At 42.5% G+C, this 20,204-nt stretch overlaps 1 protein-coding gene across 3 annotated transcripts in view; it reads left to right on the top strand.

Annotated features, from left to right (window-relative positions):
- The window catches only part of TM6SF2 (transmembrane 6 superfamily member 2), an 86,811-nt gene that overhangs the window by 30,276 nt on the left and 36,331 nt on the right, over window positions 1-20,204 (top strand). For 2 of the 3 annotated variants that reach the window (XR_008843554.1, XM_056518208.1), the window contains exons 4-7: window positions 8,233-8,336; window positions 11,676-11,758; window positions 16,709-16,833; window positions 16,923-17,024. Coding sequence is in view for 2 of the 3 variants with exons in the window: in XM_056518208.1 (XP_056374183.1) it covers window positions 8,233-8,336; window positions 11,676-11,758; window positions 16,709-16,833; window positions 16,923-17,024 (414 nt within the window). In the remaining variant the exon portion in view is untranslated. The remainder of the gene's footprint in view (window positions 1-8,232; window positions 8,337-11,675; window positions 11,759-16,708; window positions 16,834-16,922; window positions 17,025-20,204) is intronic. The other variant, XM_056518209.1, reaches the window with a different exon arrangement.

The raw sequence follows: 20,204 nt of genomic DNA, 5'->3' as shown, positions 1-20,204 counted from the left end.
CAGATAATCATAAGTATTCCTATGCTGGACATCCCTGTGTCCCGAAAAATCTTTTCGGGACAGAAGGATGTCCGCGGATCACTAACCATTCCCCGGCCGCCGCGCGTCCTCCTCCGGTCCTCCTGCGGTCTTCCTCCGGTCCTTCTGCGCTTCTTCTCCTCTCTATGGTTGTATGCATGGGACGTCAGTGACGTCCCATGCGTATAACCATAGAGGCACAGGAGAACCGCAGGAGGACGAGCGCCGGCCGGGGCCTGGTGAGTGACCGGCGACTCGTCATCTACAGTGTTCCGATCACCACTCCTCCGGTCCCGGGACTGCTGCTATGGTCCATAGGCCATAGCAGTAGATTGTGACCCCGGGCCGGAGGAACAGTGACCGGAACACTGGGGGGGGGGGGGGGGAGGCAGTACACAGACATACAGCCTCCAGCCATACACTCTATATGGCTGGAAGTTGTATGTCTGTGGGGGGAGCTGCCTACTATTGTGGGGGAGGGAACTGCCTACTATTGTGGGGGAACTGCCTACTATTGTGGGGGAGGGAGCTGCCTACTATTGTGGGGGGGGGGAGCTGCCTACTATTGTGGGGGAACTGCCTACTATTTTGGGGGAGGGGAGCTGCCTACGATTGTGGGGGGAGCTGCCTACTATTGTGGGGGGAGCTGCCTACTATTGTTGGGGGGAGCTGCCTACTATTGTTGGGGGGAGCTGCCTACTATTGTGGGGGGGGAGCTGCCTACTATTGTGGGGGGCAGCTGTCGACTATTGTGTGGGGGAGCTGTCGACTATTGTGGGGGAGCTGCTGACCTAATGTGTGGGAGCTGCTGACCTAATGTGTGGGAGCTGCTGACCTAATGTGTGGGAGCTGCTGACCTAATGTGGGGGAGCTGCTAACCTAATGTGGGGGAGCTGCCTACTATTGTGGGGGAGCTGCCTACTATTGTGGGGGAACATGCTGCCTACCTAATGGGGGGGAACTATACTGCCTACTTAATATGGGATTATATTACTTATACGGCAAGTATATCCCAAGCTCTATATTTTCAGTGTAAAAGTTGGGGGTCGTCTTATACGCCCAGTCGTCTTATACGCCGGCATATACGGTACTTTTGTCTTTACATAGTTGAATGTGTTGACAACAAAATCACACAAAAATTATCAATGAAAATCAAATTTGTCAACCCATGGAGGTCTGGATATGGAGTCACACTCAAAATCAAAGTGGAAAACCACACTACAGGGTGATCCAACTTTGATGAAATGTCCTTAAAACAAGTCAAAATGAGGCTCAGTAGTGTGTTGCCTCCACGTGCCCGTATGACCTCCCTACAATTCCTGGGCATGCTCCTGATGAGGTGGTGGATAATCTACTGAGGGATGTCCTCCCAGACCTGGACTAAAGCATTCGCCAACTCCTGGACAGTCTGTTGGTGGATGGAGCGAGACATAATGTCCCAGATGTGCTCAGTCAGATTCATGTCTGGGGTACGGGTGGGCCAGTCCATAGCGTCAATGCCTTCCTCTTGCAGGAACTGCTGACACACTCCAGCTACATGAGCATTGTCTTGCATTAGGAGGAATCCAGGGCCAACCGCACCAGCATATGGTCTCACAAGGGGTCTGAGGATCTCATTTCGGTACCTAATGGCAGTCAGGCTACCTCTGGCAAGCACATGGAGGGCTGAGCGGCCCCCCCTTAAGAAATGCCACTCCACACCATTACTGACCCACCGCCAAACCGGTCATGCTGGAGGATGTTGCAGGCAGCAGATCGTTCTCCACGGCATCTCCAGAGTCTGTCACGTCTGTCACATGTTCTCAGTGTGAACCTGCTTTCATCTGTGAAGAGCACAGGGCACCAGTGGTGAATTTGCCAATCTTGGTGTTCTCTGACAAATGCCAAACGTCCTGCACAGTGTTGGACTGTAAGCACAACCCCCAACTGTAAACCTCGGGCCCACATACCACCTTCATGGAGTCTCTTTCTGACCATTTGAGTGGACACATGCACATTTGTGGCCTGCTGGAGGTAATTTTGCAGGGCTCTGTCAGTGCTCCTCCTGCTCCTCCTTGCACAAAGGCGGAGGTAACGGTCCTGCTGCTTGGTTGCTGCCCTCCTAGGGCCTCCTCCACATCTCCTGATGTACTGGCCTGTCTTTTGGTAGCGCCTCCATGCTCTGGACACTACACTGACAGACACAGCAAACCTTCTTGCCACAGCTCGCATTGATGTGCCATCCTGGAGGAGCTGCACTACCTGAGCCACTTGTGTGGGTTGTAGACTCCGTCTCATGCTACCACTAGAGTGAAAGCACCGCCAGCATTATAAAGTGACCAAAACATCAGCCAGGAAACATATAAACTGAGAAGTGTTCTGTGGTCATCACCTGCAGAACACTCCTTTATTGGGGTGTCTTGCTAATTGCCTATAATTTCCACCTGTTGTCTGTTCCATTTGCACAACAACATGTGAAATTGAATGTCAATCAGTGTTGCTTCCTGAGTGGACAGTGTGATTTCACACAAGTGTGATTGACTTGGAGTTACATTGTGTTGTTTAACTGTTCCCTTTATTTTTTTGAGCAGTGTAGTTTATGTCTGTACTAATTTTGCATAAATAATACTTTTTGATTGCTTTTTATTCAATTTTTTTCTGAGATGTGATTTGATAACAAAACTGCAATATTTATAGTTCGGACGATTCCACACAGGTTAAGGCCAAATTTTTATATTTTAGTTTACATTTTTTTATTGGAAAAATTGGAAAATTTTGGATACTTTTCTTTTTAGGCAGATCTCTCTGCTCAGCAAGTAGTGGGGACAGTAAGCAGCACCCTATATAGATTGCTGCATAGTGTATGGCCTCAAAAGAGTTAAAGGAGATCTCTGGCAAAAAATAACTTATCCCCAGGATATGGGATAAGTAGCTGATCGCGGGGGTCCGACCGCTGGGGCCCCCCATGATCACCGGGACGGGACCTGTCGATAGGGGATAAGTAATTTTTTAGCAGAGTACTCTTTTAGGTGGCAATGCACAGCATGGCTGACTGGGCAGGAGACATACTTCAGGAGGCATCAAAATCTGGCACACATTTTAACAGGAGTCTGGGCTTCTGTACCGTAAATATCCATGTGCTATGCACCATTGTTAACTGTATGGCCCATGTAGGTAAATGTATTGTCATTTATCTGTTCTTAAGCTCTTTTATACTTCATGGGCCCATCTCATGGAACCATCCCATTGAGTTAAGAACCCCCAGGCTTACACAGCCTAATCTTGTGTGAACTTAAACTAGAGGGGTTTTTAGGGCAAATTCTTGTGAATTAAACCAATGAACAAGGGCATACTCCCCAGCTCCCCCACTTCTCACACATATCTTCTAGCCCCCACTGTGCTCCCATTCAGCCAGCTTTCAATGAAGTGCTACTCCCCGATCAGCTCTGTGATTGGGACATCATTAAAAATGTTCTTAACAGAAGTGCAGTGGGGACCAGAAGATATCACAGTGAGAGTAACTGGGGAGGGAGGTAAGTATGTGCTCTTTTATTGTTTTAATGCATTGGAAGGCACTAAGAAGTGTTTCCTTTTTGCCAAGAAAACCCTTTTAATGGCACTATGATGTACAGTGATGTAACGGTATGTTAAAGGAAAACTGACAGCCGATTTCACTCACACAATACCCAATACACTGGGTTATGGTGTGGGTGAACCTGAGTAAAACGATGTATTATTCACAAAAATTGGTCCACAGCCATTTCGAATTGGTCCACAGCCATTTGGAAGTTTCAGGCTCTGTTACTAGTATGCATATATGTCATTTTGTGCATTGGAGGTGGTAACCAGCTTTCCGAGCTTGCCTACCTCCTTCCTCAATGCTCTGATATGTCCGCCCATCTTCTACATATGCATAAATGTTTACTCCCACTTCCTAATGACCCAAATCTTTACTTCCACGTCCTAATGACCCTTAAAATCTTACCATAATTAAAAACCTTACCGCAATGTCAATTGCACCAGGACTACTGAGACCCACTGCTTCCATAAGTTATTAGCTGGGGAAGTGGGCTGTATTGCATGCCACTCCTCGGCCAACTGAGAGATCTGTACATTTCTCTGCATGGACTTCTATGTAGAGAAACGGACGGATTTCTCTGTGCGATCAGCAAATTTTAACATGTCTTATCAACATCTGAAAAGTTGTGTTAATTACCCTTTAAAGGGAACCTGTAACATTGAAAATGCAGTCCATTCTACTGGCCTTATGTTATAGTACAGGAGGAGGTGAGCAGATTGATATATAGTTTTGTAGGAAAAGTTCCAGGCTAACTTGTCATTTATTCATGTAAGTCTCTGCTAATTGTGGGCTAAGTAGTTAACTGGGCGGTCCTAGTCAGTTATCTGTGTAGATGTGTGCATCAATGTCAATCACTTAGCCCTTAATGAGCGAAAATCTCAATGAAAACATGGCACATTTTCCCCAAACTTTTCCCACACCTCTATATATCAATCTGCTCAGCTCCTCCTGCTTCATAACATGATGTGATGCTCACAGATTGGACTGTTCATCAATGTGACACTCTTTAACTTCTTAACCACCCTGGACGAAAATACTTGGTGTTACAAAAAACGTTTGTAACAATACAAAAAAAATCCCCTCTGTAAAAAATAGTTCAATCCATTTTCCTTTCTTCAAATAAATAACACATAAACATATTTGGTATTGCCGCATGCAGGGAAGTCCAAATTATTAAAACATAACATTAATGAAACTGCACAAACTGCTGCGAATGGCACAAATCTAAAAAAAAAGGGGGCCAGAATTGTCTTGTTTTGGTGACATTACATCTCACAACAAGCCCTCATAGGGCTCTGTAGATTAAAAAATGAAAGCACTATGGCTCTTAGAAGGTATAGAAATGAAAAGCTTGCCATTTCTGTTTTCCATATGTGTGGAAGGCAGGTTCTGAGGCTTCAATCAAAAATCTGTGCCATTATGGTCAATGCAGCTCTGTTCTTCATATATCAGTACCCGATAACATTGGAATATAAGATATCTACTGTTTTTACAAGGCTTACACATGACTATCATCGCACCAATACTGTAGGTCTAATGTGCCCAGCAATTGAAAATCCAGTAAAAAATAGTGCTCTCTAATGCAATGGTACTGTTTAAAGGGGTACTCCAGTGAAAAACTTTTTATTTTTTTATTTTTTATCAACTGGTGCCAGAAAGTTAAACAGATTTGTAAATTACTTCTATTAAAAAATCTTAATCCTTCCTGTACTTATTAGCTGCTGAATACTACAGTGGAAATTCTTCTCCGTTTGAAACACAGAGCTGTCTGCTGACATCATGAGCACAGTGCTCTCTGCTGACATCTCTGTCCATTTTAGGTACTGTCCAGGGTAAAAGGAAATCCCCATAGCAAACATATGCTGTTCTGGACAGTTCATAAAATGGACAGAGATGTCAGCAGAGAGCACTGTGCTCGTGATGTCAGCAGACAGTTCTGTGTTTCAAAAAGAAAATAATTTCCGCTGTAGTATTCAGCAGCTAATAAGTACAGGAATGATTAATATTTTTTAAAAGAAGTAAGTTACAAATCTGTTTAACTTTCTAGCACCAGTTGATTTAAAAAAAAAAAAAAAGTTTTCACCGGAGTACCCCTTTAAGTGCTTGATAGGTTTTCTGGTTTGCCTAAAAAGCAATAACTGTGTCTGTGACAGATGTGCTGTGGTGTGCATTTAGCTAGTCAATGTATATCTTGCATGTAAGTGCTGTATCAGCTTTTTCATTCTTTCCCAAAGAAGGAGCTTTCTAGCACTGATTAGGTTTTGTGCTAATATTTAATAGCCCACCTGAACAAACAGAACTGCAGCATTAAGTATAGGGAGGAGGCAACAAGAAAGCATGTATTTCAGGCTGCCATAAAGCAGTCACTGGTCATAGCTCTTCAGTAATGGTGGAGAACTAAAAAGCGTCTGTAAAAACAATAATAAAGAAAATAAAGCATCCAAATGCTTGATTTATATACAGTCATGGCCGTAAATGTTGACACCCCTGAAATTTTTCTAGAAAATGAAGTATTTCTCACAGAAAAGGACTGAAGTAACACATGTTTTGCTATACATGTGTTTATTCCCTTTGTGTGAATTGGAACTAAACCAAAAGAGGGAGGAAAAAAAAGCAAATTGGACATAATGTCACACCAAACTCCAAAACTGGGCTGGACGAAATTATTGGCACCCTTAATTTAATATTTGATTGCACACCCTTTGGAAAAAATAACTGAAATCAGTCGCTTCTTATAACCATCAATAAGCTTCTTACACCTCTCAGCCGGAATGTTGGACCACTCTTCCTTTGCAAACTGCTCCAGGTCTCTCTTATTGGAAGGGTGCCTTTTCCCTACAGCAATTTTAAGATCTCTCCACAGGTGTACAATGGGACATAGATCTGGACTCATTGCTCGCCACTTCAGAACTCTCCAGTGCTTTGTTGCCATCCATTTCTGGGTGTTTTTTTTACTTATGTTTGGGGTCATTGTCCTGCTGGAAGACCCAAGATTTCGGATGTAAACCCAGCTTTCTGACACTGGGCTGTACAGTGCGACCCAAAATCTGTTGGTAATCCTCAGATTTCATGATGCCTCCCACACATTCAAGACTCCCAGTGCCAGAGGCAGTAAAACAACCCCAAAACTTCATTGAACCTCCACCATATTTCACTGTAGGTACTGTGTTCTTTTCTTTGTAGGCCTCATTCCGTTTTCGGTAAACAGTAGAATGATGTTCTTTACCAAAAAGTTCTATCTTGGTCTCATCTGTCCATAGCAAGTTTTCCCAGAAGGATTTTGGCTTACTCAAGTTCATTTTGTCAAAATATAGTCTTGCTTTTTTATGACTGTGTCAGGTTGCAAACTTCTTGATAATGTTGCGCACTGTGGACAAATCTAGATCTCTGGAGATGGACTTGTAACCTTGACATTGTTGATATTTTTCCACAATTTTGGTTCTCAAGTCCTCATACAGTTCTCTTCTCTTTCTGTTGTCCATGCTTAGTATGGCACACAGACACACAATGCAAATACTAAGTGAACTTCTCTCCTTTTTATCTGCTTTCAGGTGTGATCTTTATATTGCCCACACCTGTTACTTGCCCCAGGTGAGTTTAAAGGAGCATCACATGCTTGAAACAATCTTATTTTTCCACAATTTTGAGAGTGCCAATAATTTTGTCCAGCCCATTTTTGGAGTTTGGTGTGACATTGTCCAATTTGCTATTTTCTAAAAAAAAATTCAGGGGTGTCAACATTTACGGCCATGACTGTATAATTAGAAGATGAAAATTTCACATCATGTTGGAAAAAAGATGCAACAGCAATAGTATAGAAGCATCTCACTGTTCTCATGTTAGTGGCTGTAGCTTTTTTTAACCAGCAGGCAATGGCTTTTCTAGAACTATTCAGAAAGGCACATTCTTAGTTCCTAGTACAGTGTTTTTCAAGCAGGGTGCCTCCAGCTGTTGCAAAACTACAACTTTATGCAGGCCTAGACAGCCGTTGGCTGTCTGGGCCTGCTGGGAATTGTAGTTTTGTAACAGCTGAAGGCACCCTGGTTGAAATATACTGTCCTAGTATGAGGGATGGATTATGAACGTTTTCTATATTAGTGGACTGAGCCTTCCTTTTTTAAATTCGGCTAAGGTTCACCCTGTGTTTTTTGTTTCTGCTTAACATATGTTTCATACACATATAAAGGAAAAAATCTATACATTTGTGTTATACACAATAGAGTAGTTGACTGTTTTTTTATACAGCAGAATTAAATTTACTGAAAGAGTGAAATGGAGACAAAAATGCAATGTCACCCCTAGCCTTACAGTTCGCCAATAAATGATCTTTTTACTTTATTAAATATATATACAGCTACTACATTAGGGAAGTTTACATAGAGCACACGTTCTCTGCATCTGGAGAAGAGTCTAGACCAGTGGTCTCCAACCTGCCGACCTCCAGATGTTGCAAAACTACAACCGTTGGCTGTCCGGGCATGCTGGGAATTGTAGTTTTGCAACATCTGGAGGTCCGCAGGTTGAAGACCACTGGTCTAGACGGTAATCTCAAGGACATGGTACTGTAAACCTTTTACAATGTTGTGTTGACTTAGCTGGTATATAATATGAGTAAGTCATTAGTAAGAGTTGCTAATGTTGTTTTTTTCCATTAGGGGGAGCCATATCTCCGTACTGCACATGGAATGCTTATTTGCCTGTGGGATGGGACTGTGCATTACTTGCTCTACCTGTTTATGTTGGGAGCTATTGCTCGTGGGTATGTACAGGAACAATTTCAGTAATTTTGCTTTCCTTTGGCTTACTGAATTGTTCTAATGTTCAATTAGGACAAATTATTGCTTTAACTCATAATGCTTCATGTCATTTCCCCTTAAATCCTTAGAATCCTGCGGCCTTAATTCTTTCAAAATATATAAAATTTGTAGCTTGCAGTCTTGAAATCCCCTGATAGTAAGAGCCTGGGTCTTTCAGGGCAACCTCTGTTAATGTGCCTTATTCAGGCCAATATATATTAGAGTGTTGTTCCTTTGAGAAGCCAAAGCCATTGCAAAGGATGTCTGCGGTTCTGATGGACTATAAAGTCAGTGGGAGAGATTTATCAAAACCTATTCAGAGGAAAAGTTGCTGAGTTGCCCATAGCAACCAATCAGATCGCTTGTTACATTTTTCAGAGGCCTTCTGAAGCAATCTGATTGGTTGCTATGGGCAACTCAGTAACTTTTCCTCTGGACAGATTTTTATAAATCTCCCCCTGTATGTTTTAGGGTGGGTTCACACTACGTTTTCTCCCGTACGGGAGCGCATACGGCAGGGGGGAGCTAAAACCTCGCGCTCCCGTATGCCTTCGTATGCGCTCCCGTGTGTCATTCATTTCAATGAGCCGGCCGGAGTGAAACGTTCCACAGGTTGACCACAGTTTTAGGTCCAGGGAAAAAGCGCATACGGTGCAAAAATGAGCCGACCGGACCAAACGTTTCACTCCGGCCGGCTCATTGAAATGAATGACACACGGGAGCGCATACGAAGGCATACGGGAGCGCGAGGTTTTAGCTCCCCCCTGCCGTATGCGCTCCCGTATGGGAGAAAACGTAGTGTGAACCCAGCCTTACATGGTCGTCCGTTTGCATCTGCAGGTGGATTATGTGTCTGCCTGCTGTTTCCCATTACTAGCTGGCCATTAAAGCTATCTGTTTATTCTTGGAGTGGCATGCTTTTAAACAGGGTTTTCCAGGTGGGATGATTGCTGTCTTTCCAAAATGTAATTGTAAATAAGCCACATTGAAATGTATTGTCGTTGTACTCATAGACTTAGAAAAAGTGTATACTTTTCACTGCGTTTTTGTGTCTTAATGTCTGTATATGTTTTTTGAGGGAAGGAATACAATTGTGGATAGTCATAGTGAGATGTCAGATGTGCTCGAACCCTTACTAGTCGCTAAAACAAGCTGGTAGAAGTGCTGAGTGCTGTACCTGTGTGTCTCTACTTGGAAGCGAGTGTTCAATACATTTATAAAAAGGCTATAGTCTTTCTGTTACCATTCTATAAATCTGTACAGTGCTCCAGTCACTTTCTAAATGGATTCGGTGCCAAATAGAAATGAATGAGCTCAGCTGAGCACTTCTACCTGGTCATTTTAGTGATGTGGAGGTCTGAGCACCCATTCTCCAATCGATCAGACCTTCTGCAATGTCACTGTGACTTGTTTTTCAAAGTAATAGGTACCCTTAAACTAGTATCATTTTTTGTATGGCCAAGGAGACTGCAGAATGAATTTGGTACCGTCATGCTTCTCCAGGCAAGTTTTTATTATGTAGTAAACAATGAATATAATGGGGCTCAAGGATATAGACAATAATAAGTAAGATAAAGCAATATAAATGTATTAAAAATATTAATTAAAAAACATCCAATCCAATGTACAGTTAAATAATAAACGCCTCCCAGTACAAAATTTCGGATCCGTATATAATACTGTCCTGGATAATAATGTCCTGGATAATAATCAAAATGTGATCTTGCAATAGAATAAACCTCAATCACATAAGCTAGTTTGTATCTAAAAATGTCAGAGCAGTCTCCTCACTGTTTAACAACGATATAAAGGAGCATATTCATCATCCCGTTGATGTAATAAAGTGTTGCGTGCCTATAGTACACTAAACAGCTCACCCGACCCGCGTGCTACAGGACCCGCATGCTAGCGCTCCAGCCCCCAAGAACAGCCGCTGCCCGTGTCCTCTGCAGACCAGCTGTGGGGCGAGCAAACAGGATCCTGCCGCTATGCCGATGACTCTTGTCCGGTGCAGAAGTGGCTGATACGTGTCTATTTAGACAATGTTTTAGAGTATCCACCAGATTAGCGTAGTGATGGTAGTATACATGATGGAGTGCTGTTAGTGTGGCATTCTAGGGTTGGAGTGTTTGAAAAGCAAGCTGGAAAACCAGGTTTGGATAAAATTAGGGAAATTCGTTCATAAATAAAATATACTGTCCGTATCTGAAATCCAAACGCAGTGTGAATAGTAATGATATCAGATGCATTTCAGGACTGCCTTAGGTCCTTTCTTCAGTGACAATAAACAATCAGAATACAAAAACTTATACCTCACTGCTTTTCTGTGTCTGACATCATTACTATTCACACTGCGTTTGGATTTCAGATGCGGACAGTATATTTTATTTATGAACGCCTTTCCCCGATTTTATGCAAACCTGGCTTTCCAGCTTGCTTGTCAAAAGCTCCAAACCTGGTTTTCCAGCTTGCTTTTCAAACACTCCAACCCTAGAATGCCACACAAACAGCACTCCATCCTGTATACTACCATCACTACGCTAATCTGGTGGATACTCTAGCTTTCGGACATCTAAAGCATTGTCTGAATAGACATGTACCAGCCACTTCTGCATCGGACAAATGTCATCGGCATAGCGGCAGGATCCTGTTTGCTCGCCCCACAGGCGGTCTGTGAAGGACATGGGCAGCGGCTGTACTTGGGGGCTGGGGGCACTAGCCGTGAGTCCTGTAGCAGGTGGGTCGGGTGAGCTGTTTAGTGCACTATATACACGCAACACTTTATTACATCAATGGGATGACGAGTATGCTCCTGTGTATTGTTATTTAAACAGTGAGGAGACTGCTATGACATTTTTAGAGCGTATGATACAAACTAGCTTATGTGATTGAGGGTTGTACTATTGCAAGATCACATTTTGATTATTATCCAGGACATTAGTATCCTATACGGATCTGAAATTTTGTACTGCAAGGCGTTTATTATTTAACTATACATTATTGTTTACTGTCTAACTGATTGAATTAGTCAGGTCCTGCCCTGTGGTGTGCAGTCCTGCTTATATATGACATATTGATTGGATGTTTTTTAATTAATATTTTTTATAAGTTTATATTGCTTTATCTTATTATTGTCCACATCCTTGAGCCCCATTATTTTTACTATGTCTATTTTTAACTCTTAGGGTATGAGGGCATTAATGGTGAGCTTGGGAGTGTTATACTAGTTATAGTGAGCCAGATAATTTTTAACTTTTGAAGTTTTTATTATGAATGGGTTTATTTTCATGTCTTTTCTCCAGGAAGAACTACAAGACAGTGGGTCTTTTCTGGCTGGGCTCACTTGTTATGAGCATGCTGGTGTTTTTGCCAGGGAATGTGGTTGGTAAGTCACAATCACCATCTTTTAAACCAATCACTGAACCACACCGAACACATGACTACTTATCCCATAAAGAGCAGAGCTTTACATAGATCTTTTCTCACAAAACTATTTATTCTTCTGCTCTAGAACATGATGTCTGCATATTGGACTGCATTTGAAATGTAACTGGTTCCCTTTTACTGGTTGTTTTCATCCCTACAATGTTAGTAAACTTTTATATTGTTAATTGGGAGAAAATTTTAACCCCTTAATGACTACTGACATTTATTTTTGGAAAATGATAATTAGTGTGAACACAGACTTAAAGGGGTTGTCATGCACTTAAGATTATATCCCTTATCCTGTTAATAGGGAATAACTGCTTTAAAGTAAAATCTCAGACATACAGTGAATGAAAATAAATATTTGATTCCCTGTTGATTTTATATTGCCCACTGACAAAGAAATTATCAGTCTATAATTTTAATAGAAGGGTTATTTGAACAGTGAGAGACAGAATAGCAAAACGAAAATCCAGAAAAACACATTTCAAATAAGCTTGAATTGATTTGCATCCCCTATCAATTAGCAAGATTTCTGGCTCCCAGGTGACTTTTATACAGGAAGTGCACCTGTCCACAGAAGACATGAGATTAGATACCAAACTATCCACGATGGCCAAAGAACTGTCCAAGAATGTCAGGGGCAAGATTGTAGACCTATACAAGGCTGAAATGGACTACAAGGTCACCGCCAAGCAGCTTGGTGAGACGTTTACACAGTTTGTTCCATTATTCGCAAATACAATACAACAAACACAAAATAACTGTCAATCTGCCTTAGTCGGGGGCTCCTTGCAAGATCTCACCTCGTAGAGTTTTAAAGATCATGGAAATGGTGAGGAATGATCTCAAGGCATCTTAACCACTTAGGGACCAAGGGCTGTGGGAATTTCGGTAGGCATCCCGTGCAAATGCCCAGGGGGGTCACTAGACCCCTGCTGGCGATTCTGTGTCATATGGGTCTCCGGTGACCCGGAAAATAAAGGGGATCGGAGTTGTCTAAGACCCCCACGATCCCCCTGAAGGGATAGGAGTGAGGTGGCAGGTGTGCCACCCCTCCTATCCCTGCTATTGGTCGTCCAGAAGCGACGGCCAATAGCAGATCGGGGGGGTTAACTTTCGGTTTCCCCATTCTGCCCCCCTGGATCCTACGGAAGCCGATGAGTTGCCTAGCAACATCTGGAGGGCTACAGTTTGAGACCACTATACAGTGGTCTCTAAACTGTAGCCCTCCAGATGTTGCAAAACTACAACTCCCAGCATGCCCAGACAGCTGTTTGCTGTGTGGGCATGCTGGGATTTGTAGTTTTGCAACAGCTATAGGGCTACAGTTTGGAGATCACTGTGCAGTGGGCTTTAAACTGTAGCCCTCCAGATGTTGCAAAACTGCAAATCCCAGCATGCCCAAACCGCAAAAGGCTGTCTTGGCATGCTGGAAGTTGTAGTTGCGTACCTCCAGCTGTTGCATAACTACATCTCCCAGAATGCCCTTTGGCGATCAGTACATGCTGGGAGTTGTAGTTTTGCAACAGCTAGAGGCACACTGGTTGGAAAATACGGAGTTAGGTAACAGAGCCTAACTGAAGGTTTTCCAACCAATGTGCCTCCAGCTGTAGCAAAAGTACACCTCCCAGCATGCACGGTCTGTCAGTACATGCTGGGAGTTGTAGTTTTGAAACAGCTGGAGGTTTGCTCCACATGTGAATGTACATTCACACGGGCGGGTTTACAGTGAGTTTTCTGCTTCAAGTTTGAGCCACGTCAAATTTTTCGCCGCAGCACAAACTCCTAGCGGGAAACTCCCCCGTGTTAATGTACCACCCCGAACCCCCCCCCCCCCCCCCGTGTAACACTACACTAACACAAAATAAAGGGTAAAACACTACATATACACTGCCTTACACTGTCCCCCCCAATAAAAATGAAAAACGTATTGTATGGCAGTGTTTCCAAAATGGTGCCTACAGCTGTTGCAAAACAACAACTCCCAGCATTTCTGGACAGGTACTGACTGTCCAGGCATGCTGGGAGTTTAGCAACAGCTGGAGGCACCCTGTATGTGAATCACTGGCATAGAATACCCCTATGTCCACCCCTATGCAATCCCTAATTTAGTCCTCAAATGTGCATGCCGCTCTCTCACTTCAGAGCCCTGTCGTATTTCAAGGAAACCGTTTAGGGCCACATATGAGGTATTTCCGTATTTGGGAGTAATTGCACTACAAATATTGGGGGGCTTTTTCCTCCTTTTACTCCTTATGAAAAGGAAATGTTGGGGGCTACACCTTATAAATTTTTACACTAACATGCTGGTGTTGCCCCATACTTTTTATTTTCACAAACTGTAAAAGGGAAAAAGACCCCCCAAAAAACGCAATTTCTCCTGAGTACGGAAATACTCCATATGTGGACGTAAAATGCTCTGCAGACGCACAACAAGGCTCAGGAGTGAGAGCGCACTATGTACATTTGAGGCCTAAATTGGGGATTTGCACAGGGGTGGCTGATTTTTCAGCAGTTCTGACATAAACGCAAAAAACTAAATACCCACATGCGACCCCATTTTGGAAACTACACCCCTCAAGGAACATAACAAGGAGTATAGTGAGCCTTAACACCCCACAGGTGTTTGAAGAATTTTCATTAAAGGTGGATGGGAAAATGAAAAAAAAAATTTTTCACTAAAATGCTGGTGTTACCCTAAATTTTTCATTTTTATATAAGGGAAAATAGGAAAAAATCCCCCCCAATATTTGTAACCCCATTTCTTCCGAGTAAGACCATACCCCATATGTGAATGTAAAGTGCTCTGCTAGCGCCCTACAATGCTCAGAAGAGAAGGAGCGCCATTGGGATTTTGGAGAGAAAATTTGTCCGGAATTGAAGGCCACGTGTGTTTACAAAGCTCCCATAGTGCCAGAACAATGGACCCCCCACATGTGACCCCATTTTGGAAACTACACCCCTCACGGAATGTAATAAGGGGTGCAGTGAGCATTTAAGCCACACAGGTGTCTGACAGATTTTTGTAACAGTGGCCCATGAAAATAAAACATTTTAATTTTTGATTTGCCCAGCCCACTGTTCCAAAGATCTGTCAAACGCCAGTGGGGTTTAAATACTCACTGCACCCCTTATTAAACTCTGTGAGGGGTGTAGTTTCCAAAATGGGGTCACATGTTGGGGGTCCACTGTTCTGGCACCACGGGGGGCTTTGTAAATGCACATGGCCCCTGACTTCCATTCCAAACAAATTCTCTTTCCAAAAGCTCAGTGGCGCTCCTTCTCTTCTGAGCATTGTAGTTCGCCCACAGTGGACTTGATGTCTACACATGGGGTATTTCCAGAAGAAATGGGGTTACAAATCTTGGGGGTCATTTTCTGATATTACCCTTGTAAAAATGTAAAATTTGGGTAAAACCAGCATTTTACTGAAAATATATATTTTTTTATTTACACATCCAACTTTAACAAAAAGTCATCAAACACCTGTGGGGTGTTAAGGCTCACTGGACCTGTTGTTACGTGCCTTGAAGGGTGTAGTTTCCAAAGTGGTATGCCATGTGTGGGGTTTTCTGCTGTTCTGGCAAAATAGGGGCTTCCTAAATGTGACATGCCTCCCAAAAACCATTTCAGAAAAACTCACTGTCCAAAATCCCACTGTCGCTCCTTCCCTTCTGAGCCCTCTACTGTGTCCACCGAACACTTGACATACGCATATGAGGTATTTCCTTACTCAAGAGGACTTTTCTCCTTTTACCCCTTGTAAAAATTCAAAAACTGGGTCTACAAGAACATGCGAGTGTAAAAAATAAAGATTTTGAATTTTCTCCTTCACTTTGCTGCTATTCCTGTGAAACACCTAAAGGGTTAACACACTTACTGAATGTCATTTTGAATACTTTGAGGGGTGCAGTTTTTATAATGGGTCATTTATGGGTTATTTCTAATATGAAGGCCCTTCAAATCCACTTCAAACCTGAACTGGCCCATGAAAAATTCCGATTTAGAAAATTGTGAAAAATTGGAAAATTGCTGCTTAACTTTGAAGCCCTCTGGTGTCTTCCAAAAGTAAAAACATGTCAACTTTATGATGCAAACATAAAGTAGACATATTGTATTTGTTAATCAAAATCTAATTTATTTGGAATGTCTATTTTCCTTACAAGCAGAGAGCTTCAAAGTTAGAAAAATGCTAAATGTTAAATTTTGTCATCAAATTTTGGAATTTTTCAACAAGAAATGATGCAAGTATCGATAAAAATGTACCACTATCATAAAGTAGAATGTGTCACGAAAAAAACGGTCTCTGAATCAGAATGAAAGTAATCTCCTAAATAAGGTACCTATATTAGTGCAGTACTGCTTGTATTCTATTTTGCATGAATTGAAAGAGGGGACTTTTTTTTGAGACTCAAAAAAACTGTGTTTGAACATAGCCTAAGAAAACAGAGTAAATCATAAACTCAGTTATTTGACAATCACATATTGGGAAATTGTAAATCTACTAATTATCTTATTAATGTGGTTATTATTCCCCCTCCAGCTACATTAGTGATTTATAGCTTAGAATAAACTGCTGAAAGTAATGTTTGATTTCATAAGACTTAGGAAGAGAACTTGTCTCCTATACCCCACTGTGTCATTATGTTTTGTGTGTAGATATGTCATAGTGGCCTGGGAGACAAACGTATGCTGCTGTCACTTTCAGGATGAGAGATGGTGGATCTGGGGGCGTATATGCCTTATTGTACAGCAGTGAAACCTCACTAGGGGCCCATGACTCAGTCAATGTCACTTCTGATGTACTGTGACATAAAGAGAGGGAGTTTGGTCTTGTTCATTTGTGATAGAATTCTTATCTCTCTGCTGCAGTGATTTTTTTCAGAGTCGTGTGATTGTATTTCAGGGAAGTATGGGACAGAAGTCCGACCTGCTTTCATCCTAAATGTTCCCTACCTGTTTCTACCTGTCTGGGCCGGAATAAGAATATTTAGAGAAAAGCATGCTTTTCCGAAAATAGCAGCTGAAAGGGTAACATTGACAGAAATCGTATTACACAGCAGTATAATGTACAATATAACCTGTCTTTTTATTTTACATTTAAATTGTTCTTTTTTTAGGTGACAGTGGCGCACAGCGAAGGAATTTTCCAGCGCCCACTTGATTTTGCACTGATTTTGTATCTGTTAGGAGCTATTACATTTACTCTTTTCAGGGGCATGGTAAGCATAAATATGTTTGCAGTGTTGCCTGTTGTGTGCAGTCTTGACAAAGTACTTGCGGTCACTATATTGGTGTTAATGGCATCATGCCACATAGATACATATTTTCTTAGGATGTAAGATTTGGAGAGTTATGAGGCAGACAGATTACTGTACATGATCACATCAGGATATTGTTAAAGATACATTCACAAGTACAGGATCTGGTGCAGATTTGATGCTGTATTCGGTCATTTAGTTACATTGATATCTGCAGCATCAAATCTCCAGCAGATCCTGTACATGTAAATGTCCCCTTACTGTGGTCATCAGTCATAAAGATAAATAACATACTGATCTATACTATGTTACAAATCTGCATCAATTCTACATTCTGGGGTGCCTCAGATTTTATTTCATGACACCTATGGGAGATGTCCATGCATGTCTGTCTATAGAAGGAGGCAGAGATGCTTTATCCTAATGGTCTGCATATTCTTTGCTGCTGTGTTTGCATCTTGTGCTGTAAGCCTTCAGCAATATCATCATCTTCACAGACACATAGATTGATCAAATAAATGAATCCCTGGGAAAAATTACAGAATCCCCACACTTAGAGGATAGTCATCCAACTTTTTTCTTCATAGCAAGTATGAAAATCACAGGTATAACTCAAAACAATGTCAACCAGCTGAACTTGAAACATGCCTCATGCAAATCAATATTGCCCGAACATTGCATATTCAAGAAACACACCCCAAACAAATAAATGTCATTTATTTTAAATAAAGATGAAATTTGAATTTCTAAAACAAATATTGGTACAAGTACAAGTCTAAAATGTAAGTATAAGGGAAAGTGCTTACAGATCATAGAAAGCTGTGGGATCTAGCTCATTGAGAGAGAGTGTGGCAACAGGTGTTGGTTGCGACGGCCAATAGCAGATGGGGGGGGGGTTAACTTTCGGTTTCCCCATTCTGCCCCCCTGGATCCTACGGAAGCTGGTGGGTTGCCTAGCATCATCTGGAGGGCTACAGTTTGAGACCACTATACATTGGTCTCTAAACTGTAGCCCTCCAGATGTGGCAAAACGACAACTCCCAGCATGCCTAGACAGCTGTTTGCTGTTTGGGCATGCTGGGATTTGTAGTTTTGCAACAGCTGGAGGGCTATAGTTTGGAGATCACTGTACATTGGTCTCTAAACTGTAGCCCTCCAGATGTTGCATAACTGCAAATCCCAGCATGCCCAAATAGCAAACAGCTGCCTCGGCATGCTGGGAGTTGTAGTTGCTTCCCTCCAGCTGTTGCATATTTGCTGCTGAAAAATTTGCTGCAGCTCATACTTGAAGCAGGAAAACCACTGTAAACCTGTCCGAGTGAATGTACCCTGTAGAGAGCCTACAGCTGTTTCAAAACTACATCTCCCAGCAAGCCCTTCTTCGAACAGTACATGCTGGGAGTTGTAGTTTTGCAACAGCTGGATGCACACTGGCAATACTGAGTTAGGTAACAGAACCTAACTGAAGGTTTTCCAACCAGTGTGCCTCCAGCTGTTGCAGAAGTACAACTCCCAGCATGCACGGTCTGTCAGTACCTGCTGGGAGTTGTAGTTTTGAAACAGCTGTAGGCTCTCTACAGGGTGCATTCACTCGGACAGGTTTTCAGTGGTTTTCCTGCTTCAAGTATGAGCTGCAGCAAATTTTTCGCCGCAGCGCAAACTCCTAGCAGGAAACTCACTGTAAACCTGCCCGTGTAAATGTACCCTAAAAACACTACACTACATATAATAAAGGGTAAAACCCTACATATACACCCCCTTACACTTTCCCCTCTCAATAAAGATGAAAAACGTATTGTACGACAGTGTTTCCAAAACGGAGCCTCCAGCTGTTGCAAAACAACAACTCCCAGCATTTCTGGACATGCAACTGACTGTCCAGGCATGCTGGGAGTTTATCAGCAGCTGGAGGCACCCTGTTTGGGAATCATTGGCATAGAATACCCCTATGTCCACCCCTATGCAATCCCTAATTTTAGTCCTCAAATGCACATGGCGCTCTCTCACTTCTGAGCCCTGTCGTATTTTAAGGAGACAGTTTAGGGCCACATATGGGGTACTCGGGAGAAGTTGCACTGCACATTTTTGGGTGATTTTTCTCCTTTTACCCCTTATGAAAAGGAAAGGTTGGGGGCTACATCAGCTTGTTAGTGTAAAAAAAAAAAAATGTTATACTAACATGCTGGTGTTGCCCCATACTTTTTATTTTAACAAGAGGTAAAAGGGGGGGGGGGGGGGGAAACTAAATGTGTAACACAATTTCCCCCGAGTACGGAAATACCTCATATGTGGGCGTAAAATGCTCTGCGGGCGCACAACAAGGCTCAGGAGTGAGAGCGCACTATGTACATTTGAGGCCTAAATTGGTCATTTGCACAGGGGTGGCTGATTGTACAACGGTTCTGACATAAACGCCAAAAAATAAATACCCAAATGTGACCCCATTTTGGAAACTACACCCCTCACGGAACGTAACAAGGGGTATAGTGAGCCTTAACACCCCACAGGTGTTTGACGAATTTTCATAAAAGTTGGATGGGAAAATGAAAAAAAAACATTTTTTTTTCACTAAAATGCTGGTTTTACCCCAAATTTTTCATTTTCACAAGGGAAAATAGGAAAAAAGCCTCGCAAAATTTGTAACCCCATTTCTTCTAAGTAAGAACATACCCCATACGTGGATGTAAAGTGCTCTGCGGGCGAACTGCAATGCTCAGAAGAGAAGGAGCGTCATTGGGATTTTGGAGAGAAAATTTGTCCGGAATTGAAGGCCACGTGTGTTTACAAAGCCCACATAGTGCCAGAACAATGGACCCCCCCAACTGTGACCCCATTTTGGAAACTACACCCCTCATGTAATGTAATAAGGGGTACAGTGACCATTTACACCCCAGAGGTGTCTGGCAGATTTTTTGGAACAGTGGTACGTGAAAATTAAAAATTAAATTTTTCATTTGCACAGCCCACTGTTCCAAAGATCTGGCAAACGCGTGTAAATACTCACTGCGCCCCTTATTAAATTCTGTGAGGGGTGTAGTTTCCAAAATGGAGTCACATGTGGGGGGCGTCCACTGTTCTGGCACCACGGGGGGCTTTGTAAATGCGACTTCCATTCCAAACAAATTCTCTTTCCAAAAGCTC

Source organism: Hyla sarda, chromosome 1, assembly GCF_029499605.1.
Source record: "Hyla sarda isolate aHylSar1 chromosome 1, aHylSar1.hap1, whole genome shotgun sequence".
Classification (NCBI taxonomy): Eukaryota; Metazoa; Chordata; class Amphibia; order Anura; family Hylidae; genus Hyla; species Hyla sarda.
This window is presented reverse-complemented; position numbering and strand designations above follow the sequence as displayed.